The following is a 16,043-nucleotide window of genomic DNA, read 5'->3' on the forward strand; positions in this document are numbered from 1 at the left end:
TTAAACACCCACAACAAGGCTGCCATTTGATTTATTTCAGGAATGATAAAAGCACTCCGGCATTAAACTTTTGTTCTCTCCAACAGCAGCCGAGCCACTAAATTGATGACATGTGGATTAACCAAACAGTCGAGCAAATCGTTGGTAGAAAGGGCTGTTTGCGAGGCATTTGGACTGCCGTCTGAATCCATTTGACGTGCTGGCATTTCACAGTCATTACTCATTACCAATTGCTTCCTGGTGCAGTGTAATTTTCCAAAATGTCCTCCTTCATTTTCGCGGAGAAGAGGTCTACCATCACTTTCAACTGCAACTGCACCCATTGAGCTTGTTTCTTGAGATTGTGGTAAAACCTGAATAAGATGAAGCCCAAAAGGTGTTTTCTGCAGCTTTTCTGCTTTAAATGTTGAAAAGGCAAATTCATGGGCTAGTAATCTGCAGCCCTCTGGTTCACAGCCAACCTCCCTCTTCTTCCTCTTGCATAAGGCACTTGTCCTTTGCTCTGCACCACTGTTGCTGGAACACGTGTGCTCTGACACACTTTCCTTTTGACACTTCAAATATGCAGACACTGCTTTATTCAGGTACTGAAGATTGATTTCATGGGATGTTGCCTCAATCTAAGAAAACACCCAGGATACACTCAGTTAAAAGGAGATATGTTTCAATTCAGCATTGCATGATTATCTTCCATGAATTACTTCTGCTACATGAAGGGAAGGAATTTAAAATTCTTTTTCTCAGGCAGCAGAAAGACTCAGGGGGAGCTAAGCAAAATGTCGGTAATTCTCTGTTATCACTGCTATAATGGGAGGAAGAGACGGCTTACCTCTGTGGGATTTAGCCAGAGATCTCCATCACTTGGATTTTCTGCTGATTTTATGGCACATACCAGCATTCGAGTTATTGCTTCTTCTACACGGGCTTCATGATCTGCATCCTGCCTCAAGGGAACAGAAAGCGTTTGGAGATAGGTTAGCACTTGGGCCTCTGCAGAAAGCTGGAAGATCTTCGGAAGAATGAAATGGATGGCCTTAGTCTGAAAGCCATACTCATGTATGTGAAGTCAGTGAAAGGTTTCAGACTTTTGATGCTCCTACTGACAGTCCCCACATCGGTAACAGCACAGGCTTTGGTGCAACTACTCATCTGAATAAGGATTTGCAAAACATAAGATTCTACAGTGTGTATATAATCTTTTCCCGTATGAGTGTTCTGTTAATTGAATCTGGTGCTTGCAATTACAATGCAATGTTAGCATTTAATTAATGTATGCATTTATGTAGCTCTTTAGGACTTGAAGGACCCCAGAAGTACATAGCAAATTTTATATATGTACATATTATGTCTAATTCAAGTACTTAAAACACACAGGATGTTACAGCTAGGCAGCAACTATCTGGGGGCTACAGAGCCATAAAAGTGAGTCTTAAGGAAATTCCGGAAATATTTTATCGTGCAACGGCAGCTGCCATACTGCTGCGGTTTTAAATATCAGTAGAAGAAAAACCATGTTTCCTCTGAAAGCTCTCCTGCAGAACTAAAACCTAAGTTAATAACTGGCTCTTTGTTTCAGCTTTCACTTTCTGCACCATCCCCTTGGGTAGCTGGGTACTAGCTAGTTTAGGACAGCAGAACAAAACTTCACGGGATCTTTTTGAGCTTTCTTTCCCACAACTGAGTTTCTTGTATACGGAGGGGAAAAGTATGTGGAAGGAGACAGTAAAACTTTCCAAACAAGATGTGTGGTTTAGTTACTTCAATGACAAATGCCTAGGAGTGGATGCATAAATTGGCTTTAATTGAGGTACTCAGACATACAAGTTTTGGAGGAAAGATGTAACCTAGTCAGCCACAGCCCTGAACTGCCTCATGTTGGCTTTGGGGAACATGTCAAGCAAACGATGCATCTTGCTAGTATGAGTGTTGAAGCAGTAATTCATCCTGCAACCCTGAGCAGAATTTGGGATAGAAGCAGGGGGAAGTGCTCTTAGCATTCTGTGGCTTTGGATGCTTGGCTTATTAATGGCCTTTTATAACAAACCCCCAAAACACAGAGTTTGGTATCTACATGTGGAAATTATTTAAGGTGTTGCACTCTTGGTATTTACCCTGGTCTGTTGTACCGATTGCATGAGAGTACATTAGGCAGCAAGGAATACTTTGAGTAGCTCACATCCAGCTGAAAACAAATTAGACTTCTACTCTAAAGTCTTGTCAATATAATTAATGGTTTCACTAGGACTATAAATGTTGGCACAATTCACATCTGTCAATATGAAAGCAGCTGGTAACAGCTGCAAGCAAAAACTATTTGATTTGGTGACGGAAATGTTCTCAGTATTGTCTTTTAGCATCGTTGTCAGAATTTATTTTTATAGATGGATTGCCCAACACCTGACAGTGCTGCCATCATCAGCTATAGGGATAATTTCTGTAAGAAACTTTCACCGGGGCTGCAACATCTGCACTTGCTTATGGCAGCTCTTGATTATCTGGGGAGAGGGCATGTGTGTGTCCTTCACTAGCAAGACCCAGCAAATGCTCCTCTGTTTATGAGGCCACACAACTACCCGCTCTCGCTATCGCCAAACAGGATCTTGGTGACTTCTGCAAGACCTTTATGATTAGAAAGGCCATGGAGTTTAGCTCAGTGTTGGTTTTTTTTCCTTGCAGTGCATAAGAACAACTAGAAATGCTGTAGCTAACAGACCACCCAGCCACCTGGGAGTTACTAGCCTAACCCAACTCATCCAACCTTGACCTGCTTCTCCAGCGGGGCACAATTTGTGAGGCACAGCTTAGGGTACAAGCATGTGTGTTGACATCAGGGTCTTTCCAAGCACAAGGCACACAGCCAGTTCCTCTGAATTACCTCAGAGGCTTCTCAAATTTAAGGCAGGTTTAAATGGTCGCTCTGCAATATTGTTGGGGCTTTTTCTGGCACTGGACACAGCCTGACTGTACTTAAGGCTACCTAAAAGTTTGGTGTGGACTGTGGGCCTGCTGTCCTTTCTAAATACATAGTCTCATCTGGAAAGTTTTTCCATGAGGGAAACACCCAAGTGAGTTCCTCTACTCTGCAAATGCTTGGTTTGATGTTAGCATGAGAGATGTATTGTGCGGTCTTTGAACAGCAGCTGAATACATCTGTTCATCCCCCTGCAGATTTCCAGTCTAATAAAGGTTTTTTAAAAAAACCCAACAACAAAAAGAGTAAGTATTTTAGTGAGGCAGCTTTCACAGGCCATTTCAAAGGGTCTTTATTTTATATTAAGCTAGGTAATACTAATAAGCAAGTAATTTGAATCAGAAAACCTTCTAGAGCATTGAGATGATCTAGTTGAAGATGTCCCTGCTCATTGCAGGGGGCTGGACTAGATGACCTTTAAAGGTCCCTTCCAACCCAAACTATTCTGTGATATCCCTGGAATCATCCCATACAAACTGGTTAACATGAGCAAGAAAAATCAAGCCTGGGGAAAAGGAAATTAAATACTTGAGAAAATCCAACTCCAGGCACATCAAAGCTATCACAGAGAAAAGCAAATTCAAAATGCTCTGCCCCCCCTTCCTATCACATTAATCTGATTTAAACTCTAATTTAGCTTTGCATGTAAGCATGTGCTTGAGATGAAGTTGCTGTTTTGCCATCCCCTACTCAGCACAAAGCTAGTTAGCCCATAAGAAACTGGACATGAAAAGTTTAGCTTGTGTTTAATTGTTTGCCTGATTAAGGTAAACTTGAATGTGATTTATGCTGAACTGGGGCTTCCGATCCAGAACCTTGGAAGGTTCTTCAGGAAAAACTATCCATAAGGGCTCTTCCCTCCCCAGCCTCCGAATACAGCCCACCCAATAAGGCTGAACCTGGCAGGTGAGGGACAAAAGTCCATGCAGATGTGGAAATGCTACATCACCGTGACACAAAAAGGGAAATACCAGTTCAATCCAAGAGTTTATGCTGACTGTGACGGGATCAATGGATTCCACATAGTGCCACCAGTGCCTTGGAACGAGCAGGACCTGGAATTGGAGACATCGCATTAGAGTGCTAACAGAAGCCTGCAGAAAGATAAGGTGTTTTGATTAAGGTGATGTGGGATGCAGAGGCAGAATAAGACAAGGAACAGGGGTGAGGGTGGGAAGTGATCTTAATTTCTTTCTTCTAAAGAGCTTTTTCTCAAGACTTAAACGCCCACTCTCTCCTCCCATTTTATCAATACTATCAAGTGAGAAGTGGACACGATCCAGAATTACCTCTCGACCCAGTTCCTTCTCATGTGAAGCACGACTGTAACCTTATAACTGCCCTGGGTAAGCAAGGTCTGGCTGTACAAAGTGCAGCTGGTGGGGCAGTAAAGCAGGGCTTTAGAAAAAGTCTCAGACGGGCAAGAATTCCTCTGTAGACTCTCCAGATGAGCGGGCTCCCCAGTGGACTGCCAGCTGGCTTCCCCAAAAAGCAGGTATCCTAACGCTCATCTAGGTGATTAACAATATGTAGCTTTAATTCTGGTAAATAATCACCAGTATTAAACTTGTCACTTTCAGTAGACAGGCTTTTAAAAGGAGGTGTCTCAGAAATCATGACAATCTAGTTTAGATCAAGAGCTTTACAACTGTATCAGGATGATAGCTGTGGCATAAAATTGATTCTAACCCATGGCTTTTACGGTACAAAGACATTAATGTTATTTTGATGATATAGGACAAGCTTTACAGATTACTGAACATTAGATTAACATAGAGCTATCGAGAAAAGCATAAAAGATGGGTTTTGACAAGGAATAAAAATGGTCAGAGTCAGATAAAAATATAAACCTCAAAATGGGGAAAGTGAAGCAATGATCTGTACCTGAATTGCAGGCAATTCTTTTTCTTGGTAGACACAAATTACTTAAAAGAATGTTCTGCTACCTAGAGAGCCCTGTGCTGTGTTATATCAAAACACGGCTAATGAGAAAATGTCTGTGTAGGAAACAGTGACGGTGGCCCTAGTCCTGCAAACACTTACAGGACAGAGCAGAGTCACTTTTGGGCCAGAGGACAAAATGTTCTCCACAGGTTTCAATTTAAGTCAAACAAAAAAAGCATTGGCTCTCTAAAGGTCAAAAACATTTGGAAATTGTACTTTAATCCAGCACAGCATACAAAACAGAGAAAGAAGTGAGTCTGTGGAGGGCCGTTATTTAAAAAATATCACCAATTAGTTACTCCTGGCATCTAAAAGTGTATGAAACCTACACAGATTGAAGCCAAAACATATTTTCTACACTGAATGGTGCTTTTATCACAGAAACCTAGGCTTGAAATGAAAATTGCAGTTGCATCAGCTGCAATAGATTTGTCTGTTAGCAAGTATTTGCCCACATTTGATTGACTGCAGAAACACACAAAAAAAGCCAAACGCTCCTCTGCTCTATAGCGGATCTTCCGCTGAACTCTGTTAAAGAATCTGGGTGCCCTCCAAATGACAGGGTATAATGATGAAGCCTGAAAAACTTTGTTATACAGCAGAAGGTGACGTAGCTTCTGGAGTAAGAAGCCGTTTCATGGGGTCCTGTCTGTGAGACTTGCACAGGCGATGTGCTGTAGAGGTGGATGAAGACTCTAGGGAATTGGAGTATGGTGCCGAGGGACTATGTAGCAAGGGCAAAAAAGCAAAGAGGCAAATTAAAGTGTTTAAATGTTTCAGTAAGAGGGGCTGCCTGGAAAACCAAGGTGGAAATTAGGAATGGCACGTTCTGGCTCAACATGACTCACATGCAAAGCAGAGACAGAATTCAGAATTGTTTTGGAAAGAGGAGGTGTAGCCAGGAGGAAAATACAATCCCCCCTTCCCCCCCCCCCCCCCCCCTTAACTAGTCCAGTCTTTTCAAATCAAACCAGAGGAACTTGGTCTTTGGAGATACTAATCAGATTTTACTTGCCAGCAGGTTGAGGGTAATAACTGCAAAGCTGTGTACTTCAGAGCTGGCACTGTTTGCTGATGCAATTTATAAAGGAGCTACAGAGCTGTGACTCAAAGAGGCAAAACGGGTACCATAAAGACACTTGCTGCCCCTCTCATGTTTGGGGAAGCTTATGCTTTTTAAAATAAGGATTTATAGCAGCAAGAAAATTGAAATTATCAAAAAGCAAAGGGACTAAAACTTTAAGGAAGATGAAGAAATTGAAAAAAGTAATTAAAACCAAAAAATACAGCTGGGAAGGGAGCAGCAAAACTAACAGAAGACCAAAATAAAATAAAATAAATAAAATCCAGCAAAGAGAGGGATAGGATTCTTCCACCTTTATAAACTAGTATTCTTCTAGGTTTGGTAACTAGAAGCAAAGAAATCCCCATAACAAAACCAAAACAAACGCACTCCGCCATCCATTCCATGATAAAACAAAGCAGACTTCCATATGTTTATGAATATGGGATGCAGAGTCAGCTACATTTGAAACTCCATTTCAATAGGAAATGTGAAAGTAAACCACAGGGTAATAACACACAGACACAAAAATGCAGCAAACGTTTTACAGGAAAAATGTGAAGTGCAAACCTAAGGAACTATTCCAAGCTAAGAGATAATGTTGTGTTATCCTGCTTTCTACAGCATGTACCTAGCTTTGTGGGCCGGGAAGATACTGATCTAAACAACAAGCAATGAGATAATTTTAATACTTAGGCTAGTGATAGGCAAATATAGCAGATGAAGTCAAAGTAGGACGGAAATCCCAGAAAAGATAAAATGAAGTTCTGGTCTGTAACAGGAGGAAAGAAACAAAGAGAACAGTTGGGAGACCAAGTGGAGCAATGCTGAAGACTTGTACAGCACAGAGAACAGAAAAGGTTTAAATTCTCAACGGACGTGATTAACTCGATACAGTGCAAAGGTAGGGCAAAGGTGGAATCGCTTCAAAAAGGCAGCATACCCTGAAGTGAAATATTATACCAAGAAATTCCTGCCCATTAGAAAAAGGTATTTGGGTAAATGCACAAGAAAAGGAACGACCAAAGCATGACAGTGTGATGGGAAGAAAAAGAGGGGGAGCTATGGGGGGATCCAAGCAAATCCCTGAGCTGCTTGCAACCCTGGCAATGAAAAATAAATTTAAATAAAAGCATAGACAGCTCTATGGGAGTACCATGTGAGGACTGTGAGGGTGCTGCCACCCCAGCCTATGCCCCATCCCAGCTGGTGCCTGCCTGGTGCTAGGAAGGTGCTGCTTACCCTGCCTCCCCCATCCCTCCTGAGCTGGTGTCTTCCCACCTGCTGAAACACGAGTGCCAAGGGCCACTGATGTCAAACACGGGCACAGCCCGGGGGGAAAGCGCTGTGAACAGGAAGGGAAGGGGGCTGTTACCATGCTGTGTCCATAGGGACCCTGGCGAGGGACTGAGGGAAGCTCAGGGATGAGGTGGAAAAGTAGAGTTAGGAACTGGCAGCTTTCACTTTTGGTTTGGGGCACACAAGGAGTTCTCCATGTATGTTGCAGGCTGAGTGGTGTTTTCATCACCAATCCTAGTACAAATGCAGCTCCTGGACTTTTCTGCCTCTTCTGTGATGGAGATGATAGCTCTGGTGTCTAGAGGTTGAGCTGGGCTGTCTGCCTTCTCTATGGGGTGACTTGGGGCCAGCTCTGTAGTCTACCTCATGAAAGACCTTCCTTCCTTCCCCCCTTCCCCAAACCAGAATTATCAACGATCTGCTATGCATAATGCTGTGGACAACTCTGAATTCTGCTTTACCAAAATCACTTAAAACTCTTCTCAAAAACAAAAGCAGTTTTTCACTGGAACCCTTTTTAAAAAGTGTTTTGTATACTTTGAGCTGGAATATTTAATTGCTTTTTAAAAAGTTGGAATTACTCTATTTTCTGACTTGACTACAACACTGGGTTTTGGTATCAATTACATTTTTCTTGGTTATTCAGACTGTTTTGCTGTTCCCCACTTTAAGCCCAGTCTGAAGTTCTCACCCCTTTTCTTTAAAGGTGGCACACAAGGAAACCCCTCCCTGACCTCATGACGATTTCTGCTTGCTCAGGGTTGGGTTAGAAGTCAGAGCTCTGCCTGTGCTGTTGAGAGCTCTGGCTGCCAAGCAGGATCCCACTGTGCATTAGATACTGCTAGCAAGAGCACGGAAAGGGAAAACCTTGCAGCTGTTCGCAGGAACTCAGAAATAACTGTAGCTGTGGGCACACACTGAGTTTGAGATGTGTTTCTTTAGACTTTCAGAAAGCAGGCAAGCAAAAGCAGGGGAGGAGAGCTTCGGAACAGCAGACCACGGTGAGAGACAGCAAGCAGTAATGTTGATTTTTTTTTAAAAAAATCATTTTTTCCTATGCTGTGACAGTGCTTTTCAAGGCTGGAAGGGAGCATCCTTCTCAGACACGATGTGCCTTTAAGCTTAGCTCAGTTAGGTTTTCCTTGCATCTCTGGTTTCTGGAGCTGCACTGCACCTCCTCTGGCTCCAGGCTGCAACTGGGATACAATGCCAGGAATCAGGACAGCCCGCAGCAGGGCAGCCGAGCCCTGCCTATAACAGCATGGGTCCTGGTGTCCAGTACCATTCCTGTCTGGGGTGGCACGAGAGGGAATGGCACTGCTCATGGGAGCCCCGTGCACAAGGTGCTTGCTCTCCATGCGGAGCCTTATGTGCCCACCTTCAGACAAGCTGAGATGTGCTTTCTAGTCTAGTCTAGTGTTTACCGTTGTCTAGTTATATGGGTATGGATTAAGAGGAAGATTGATCAAGAGCAATTACATTAGTGAGCAGGAATCAGGCAAGAAGCTGGTAGGAAGTGGGGCAGAGGAAAGCATGATCAATGATTTTATATTGGTATAGCACCTCAGTATTTTGTAGCCTTTTCAGGTGGTATTCATCTCTCCTACTTTTAATCATCAAAAAAGTTAAGCATCTATGTGCGTAGGCTCCTTTTATAGCCTGTGCTGGAAGGACATGATGGGATGAATGTTCCGGCAGAATTGTAATTGTGTAAGGCAGGGAGGATGAATTGCCTTGTAGAGGTGCCAGGTTCTTCCCACTGATGGCAGACAGGACATCTGTCCTGGATGGGCTTTAAGCTGAGGGTGGCAGATTCTGCCCTAACTCTTTTAACACTTGTCCCTGAGTGTAGGGTGGAAGACGTTAGAACAGACATGTTTTGCCCCATTCGTGGTCTGTTAAGCAGTATATTTGTGAAAACAATGAAGGTGTTACTAGAAATACTGCAGAGTTGTTGAACAAACAAAACAAAATACCAATGCTTTTGGTGAAAACTCACTAGTTCAGTGAATACAAATCCACCAGCAGTCAACCTCCTGCACCATACTTACCACTCAGCCTTGCAACCACCACACAGGTAACCAGGTCCAAATATTTATAAGGAGCCCCTACATTTGTGTGACACAACTTGAGCTTCTAACTTTGTGGATATAGTCATCTACTTCTGCACACCCTTGAAAACTCAGCTGCTTATTTAAATAAGCTAGATATCTAAATGTTATCATAATCTGTGTCGAGGACAGATCACTAATGTATAACTGGAAGTTGCATTAAGACCTCTGTGGAAATGCAGCCAACAGCCACTGGTCAAGTACAGGATGAAACCTTATAAAACCTAAAGTCTCGGCCAACTACCAAAATACGTAACAGAGATTCACCTCTGAACAGTACAGTGAAAGAGCACAAAGGATGCAACTGAAGTATGCACTGTGCATTGGGACAATGTTACGTGAAGGAATTCTGCTTCAAAGCCTTGAATGGGTGCAGAAAAATGGCTTGTAGCAAACAACGACCAGAAGGTGGCATTAGACACATTAAGTTTTTGATACTCAAAGCTGCAGTCACCCTACATGCAGTTCCTCTCCTGAATACCTAAGAACACCTTTCTCTTTATTTTTCAACCCTTTGTTGTTACAACATCTAATCCAAAATGTTCTGCGTACCCTCTGGGAAAAAGTGGAGATGCTATGTGCTACCACAAAAAACAGCTGGCTGCAAATCCTGCAGTAAACGTATGTACTCTACCCGAAAACCACTGCTAAGCACCTATCAAAATTGTTATTTAGGGATCTTCTACCTTATTAACAAAGGAGTTCTTCTAGGTCATTCCTTTCCTCTCCATCAAACAGCAGCAGTCCCCAGCCACCTGCCCCATAAGCTTCTGGATGAGGTGCTGGAAAGCACCACCCAAAAGACGTGGATAAAATGGATGAAGGCAATACCTCACTGCTCTATCATTGCCTCTACATGACTTTGCCTCCAGAAATCCAAACGGTACCTCCTTCAGGGCAATGCAGACAACTCGGTACTACTGAGCTGGCTCAAGATCTTTATTCCTAGCAAGATTAATTTGTAATTGCTTTAAGCCTAATTAAAATTAAGATCATATTAAAGGTTCACTACCACAACTGAACATTCCGAAGAGATATAAATTATATAGTGTTAGGGATCGTGGATAATGCAGTGCTGAATGGACGTGGCATTTTTATCAAAAGTAAAAATTTGTTCTTTGTGCTTTAAATTATTGAACACTGCAACTTCACAAAGTGCAGAATGTGAAAGTAATAATTTGCTTTAGGAGTATGACTAGGAGCTAATATAGTGCAAACAGTGAAGGTTGATCATGATTACCCATCTGCAACTGTACCGGCAGAAGAGCATGCTCTTCCCATTGACAGACACCATCCTCTTGTTGGTAACTACTACCCTGCTCCATTCTGCCATCTCACCTGTTCACAGGAGCACTTCTCACTCTCCCTTCTCAAAATTAGCTGGATTAGCAAAAATCCATTCTATAAATTGTTGGAGGCAGCTGGGTTTGTGAGCTAAGGGAAAGGGGACACTTGTGCAAGTCGCTGAGCTGGCAGGTCAAAAGAGGTGACAACATCTGGTAGGAGAATGGTGAAAAGGCTCTAGAAGCGGCAACTCCGGTGTCTGAAGTGGTCGGAACAATGAACACTGCAGAATTCCTTTGGAAAGGCCTGACACCTTGAGATATGCAGGGGTGTGTTACAAGGACATGTGCTGCTGAACAAACGAAAAAGGTAATTCAGACTCCAAATACAGAGCATGTTATTTAAATAAAGAAGGACACTACTTATGGCAGGAAATTAGGAATTAAGAGTCCTGAGCCCTGCTCTCATACTACTGCTGACTACCTGCATGACTGTAAGCCAGGCTCTCAAAACTGAACTTTCTCAGTAAAACAGGGTTAATAATATCCTCACATCCTTGTAAAGCACCATGAAACCTCTGGATGGTATGCACTCTAAATGCAAGTATCATCATTACAATACTTAAAGCAACAAGTTGTGCCAATGTTCCCTGGTGAAGGTCATTCACTATCAAAATATGAGTTCCTTTGCTGGCTCTACATGCTCATTAATCACACACATTTCCTGGAACATGCTGGTTTCAAAGTAGACAGGTTGGAGTACTGTTCAGGAAGTTTTAAAGCCGGCAAATTGGAGGTGACTGCAAGAACTGTGATGGAATTGGGAAGCCAACTGAACTAACTCTCCAAATGTTTGCATTTTTGTACAGAACAGGCTAGTAAAATAACTGTGAGCAAAGAAGGTTCCCATGCTGAGAGAAATGTATCAAGCCTGAGCGCAGAGTGTTGGGAGAGGGAAGTTCCACAGTCAATCTGTTAAGATTTCCTAGCCCTTAATTAGCCAGTTAAATAATTTACTAGAATCTTTAAAGCAATGTAAAGCTTGTATGTGAATGGTACCTGTCCCGGACTGAGTGTAACAATGTGGGCTGTTGTGTTCCTAAACTCGGGAAAGCGTTTCAGATCAGGGTTGGCAACGTTGACTTTACTGAATACGCTGGATTCCTCATAAGGGATCCTGGTGGGATAAAGGAAACTGGTGTCACCAGGTGGGAAGAGGTGCCATCTCTTCCTGAAAATAGAGAGAAGATAAAAATGTATTCAGTACATGTCAGTTACAGCAAAGAACTAAAGGCAATAGCAAGGTTTTCAATAAAACATAAATCTGCCTCGCTGTGTGAATCTCCTATGCAGTGAGAACACAAGCAGTGCTTACAGGCTGTCTCCTAAAAGTGTTTTTAAAATATTCCACTTTTTAATTTTTTAACTGAAAAGATTTACAGCTTCTTACCAATTATTTTTAAAAGGCAGATAAAATATTTGTTTTTAAAAAAGCTCTCCCATCTGGTTTCCCCTTCTTCCCTTTTACAGAACAACATGCAGCATTTACAGATGCTCGGAGCATTAAAAATTGCTCTATAAACCAGAGGAAATAGTTTTGTTAGAGACAACATAATTTAGTTCACTGAATGAATAGCTACTGCACCCATGCTTGTTTTAAAAGGAGGGCATCGTATGTTTAGGATGGCGACAGTAAAGTGCTACGGATGTGATGTTCTGTTTCCTATCATTACCTGCAGTACTTACTTGGCCGTGTCACGAACCCCTCATTTTTAGTAAAACTCTTGATGCTCCTATGCCAAAGATGGCATAAATAAAAACCAGAGGCATCCATAGACATTAAACATCCTGAAACACCTGTATTTTTTGTGTTATCCGTACGACATTATGAAAATGTGCCTTGAGTGGGCCACTGGGTTTAGGAACTTACTGATATGACTAAATGCCCAAATGGAACAGGACAGGGTTGTTCTGCTCATGAGAGCACTCCTGTTCTAGGTTGCTCTCTATGTGCCCAAAGGTCAACACACTGCAGTGCAGGGCCAAGCAGAGCTGAGACATGGACCTCACCCTCGAGAGCTAAGGTCTCTATTTCACTTACATAGACCAGATCAAAGAGAAAAAAACAGAATGTGCTAGAACCGGTGGTGCCAGTTTTATGGGTACTATAAATGAAATATCTTAGTAGGTGCATATGACACTTAGAAATAGGAGTTTTATATGGCAGTACTTCAGGTGATGGAAATAACCAGAAAGGAATACAAAAGGAGAAAATGTATTACGTTGAAGAGGTGCCAATCAGTACAACAGTGACCCATGCACTAAGCAATGGAAAAGTAAAGGCAGTACTTTACAGCACAGCTGGACAATCTGTGCAGCTGTCCTCGTTGTTTCAGACTCTAGCGAGATTTTTTTTTTTTGTCTCTTTCCTTGGTACTCACTGCTTGCTTTTTGCCTACTGCTTCTGGTTGTCAGTTCTAAGTCACAGGTCTGAAAATGGGAGAAAAGCAACCAAATGGCACAAAACCAGAAAAGACAGGAACAGCAGGATAGCCAGAACTGCAGAGATTGGCACAGATGGAAGTGCCATAGGCCAATGACATTTCTTGGTAATTACCAAAACTACTGCTGGATGCAAGCACAAAAACAGTTCTCCTGAAACTCAGGCCCTATTGCAGCTTTATTTTGCCCTCCAAGATAGATCCTCTGAAGGGGCAGAGAATACCTAGGTTAGGAGGCTCATGGGTTAATCCTGCAGGCTCATGACAAAGCAGTATCATGAAGCAAAAAATTAAGAAGCCCGAGGGATGCAAGAAGGAAATTCAAGATAGCAACAAAGGGCTAAGGAGTCATCCCTGGCTTTCCTGCAAAGGCAAATCTATTTAAGTTTAGCATAAGCTTATACTCTGTTACAAAGCCTGTCTTGTTTGTGAGTCTCAGAAGGGAATCTTTCTGCTCTGAAGAAGCCCAGGATTCACAAGCTTGTGGAAGTTTGTAATCTATTTATAGGTTTTACTCTGAAGAGGGAAAACAACTTTGTCTTTTCAGGCCATGCAAAGGCTTTAGGCTTCTTCTTTCCCTGAGATGAATAAGGATTTTGTTCTACCAGAGGGGGAGGAAGTGTCTTGGGAAGGCAGGCAAAATTGCTATGTGATGCTGGAACGCTTGAGTTCAGTATCTGAAGGTAGACATCAAAGAGACAGGGCAGGTATCAGGTCTGCTAGATTACTGTACTTACTTAGTACACCCAGCATTTAGGTGGATCCTTAGAAGATATTTAGGCATGTATGTCTCATGGTTCTCAATGAGATTTCTGGCTCCTAAATACACTTAACTGTCTGGACTTCAACACATAATGCTTACTGATGTGATCTGAACGCTACAGAACTGGCTGCAGCAAAGCGCAGTGCTGAGGGCAGCCTCCAGAGCCTCTGCTGCATTTTCACCCAAGGATCTCAAGGCTGTTTACAAACATGAATGAAAACCAGCCTGAGAGCTAAACAGTTACCCTTCTTACAGATAAGGTGATGAGAAATTCATTTGTCTTGTTGGGCCTTAAAGCCAGTCAACTTGTGGCACTGCCCAGCATAGAGAGAAGCCAGCATGCCTGACTTTCAATCCTCCACCTTAATCACAAGACCACCACAATTTTACTGTTCTATAAAATGTCAGAGTAATTAATCACATTAAACCCCCACCAGCAAATTTCTCCTTCTACTGTATACTTTCAAACCTAAAAAATGCATGCAACTTGTTTTGCTACTCTAGCATTACTCTAGCAATAATAGATAATAAAAAAACCCTGAGGCCAATATGCAAGGAAAGGAGAAAAAAAAATGGGGATAAAGAAAAAAAAGAAAGCATGTAAACAGGCAGAAAGGTACAGCAACAAAGCCACATGCTCCCAAATTAGTTTGGAGCCTCAAATGTCCCTTTCAACTTTGCTCACAGCTGGCTGCCCTCATCCTGACGTTCCCCTTTAAATTAATTCTAGCAGGCTATTAGAGGCTCTTGCACAGAGAATACTGTAGAAGTCTAAAGTAGTTTATTTCTATTTTGTTTCTGGGCTTTTTATTTTTAACTCTTTATCTCCTAATTCCAAATTCCTGAATTCATAAGTACTAGGAAGATTAAAATGTTTCTTATTGGGCCACATCTTTCTCAAACAGAAGAAAATAAAATTGCGTTACGTCCATGACCCAGTCAAACTCCAACCCCCTGAAGTTCTGCCATTTCCTATAGAACAGTTTTGATGCTCTTCAAGAAAACTAAAATAATCAGGATCTAGAATTAACACTCAAGAGTCCAAAACTAATGTTATAGCCCAGTATAACTTTCCCCTGTATTTGTTGTATGTATATGCAGCTGTTACCTTCCCTGTACTTGCAACACTAAGTTGCAGCCGTAGGAGTCCAAATGGCAGGGGGTGTTTGCTCCTTCAGAACCAATCCACAGTGTGCTCTCTTTTCCACTTCTTCCAGGGAAACCAAAGTCAGACCACCTTATATCCTACAGCAAGGAGAAGGTTATTTATGTTAGCTGTTGAACTGATCCACATCTTACTCTCAGTTCTCTGAGTCTCTTGTCTTCTCCCTCCACTGCTCAGTCGCTCTTTATCCACTGCTGCTGCTGCTCCTTCATGGGGTTCCTGCATGCATGGCCTGTGCCCCTTCCTCCAAAATTCTCCTCTCTCATAGCATTTCTTCTGCTTTCTTCTGTCTCCGTCTGACTACACAGCCTCCCAGATCTGTCTCCAGTTCTCACCCCAGTCTTTCACATAACTCAAGGTACCCGTTTGCTCTACAGAAGGACTGCCCAACTGCTTGTGACCACATATGGCGCCTTTTCCCTCATTTCACTTTTGTTTTCCTTTCTCCATGCTTACCCATCCACCCAAGCTCAGCACTGCTTCTAGAAAAATTCTGATATATGGCATTTAAAAAAAGAATGAAAGGAAGGAAGGAAAAATCCCTATTCCCTTTTCAAACCAATTTGATAATCCATGTGGCATATTTGCTCTCTCTTTGCTCCTGCCTCAGCTTTCTCCATGTATTCTGGAAATGCCGACTTTAGCCCTCTCTGACCCAGTGGTACGCTTGGGTTTTTTAAGCTTCTTATTATTTTATTGACACATTCTTCTTCTGCCTTTGCAACTGCACAGGCAGTGAACTTAAAACAACTTGATTACATGGTGAGGAAGGGCAGAACAGGTATGCATGTGTTATGAACATGATCCTGGAGCTTTCCAGTCCATTAATCCTCCCACAAGCAATCTCTTGGGTATGACAGCTGGAACGAGGCACAGTCACAGTCACATATTTTTCAGATCGTTGGAGGGTTTTTCAAGATGGCTCTGTATAGCTTGGATAAAG

General features: G+C 42.4%; 1 protein-coding gene across 3 annotated transcripts in view; it reads right to left on the bottom strand.

The window, feature by feature from the left end:
* The window catches only part of HSPBAP1 (HSPB1 associated protein 1), a 38,112-nt gene continuing 22,069 nt past the window's right edge, over positions 1–16,043 (bottom strand). For 2 of the 3 annotated variants that reach the window (XM_055811473.1, XM_055811471.1), the window contains 5 exons: positions 15,044–15,180; positions 11,731–11,902; positions 3,943–4,026; positions 830–940; positions 1–620 (listed from right to left, as the gene is read on the bottom strand). In XM_055811473.1, the coding sequence (XP_055667448.1) occupies positions 63–620; positions 830–940; positions 3,943–4,026; positions 11,731–11,902; positions 15,044–15,180 (1,062 nt within the window). In that variant the 3' untranslated portion in view covers positions 1–62. The remainder of the gene's footprint in view (positions 621–829; positions 941–3,942; positions 4,027–11,730; positions 11,903–15,043; positions 15,181–16,043) is intronic. The other variant, XM_055811472.1, reaches the window with a different exon arrangement.

The sequence above is a fragment of the Falco peregrinus genome, chromosome 8 (assembly GCF_023634155.1).
Source record: "Falco peregrinus isolate bFalPer1 chromosome 8, bFalPer1.pri, whole genome shotgun sequence".
Taxonomy (NCBI): Eukaryota; Metazoa; Chordata; class Aves; order Falconiformes; family Falconidae; genus Falco; species Falco peregrinus.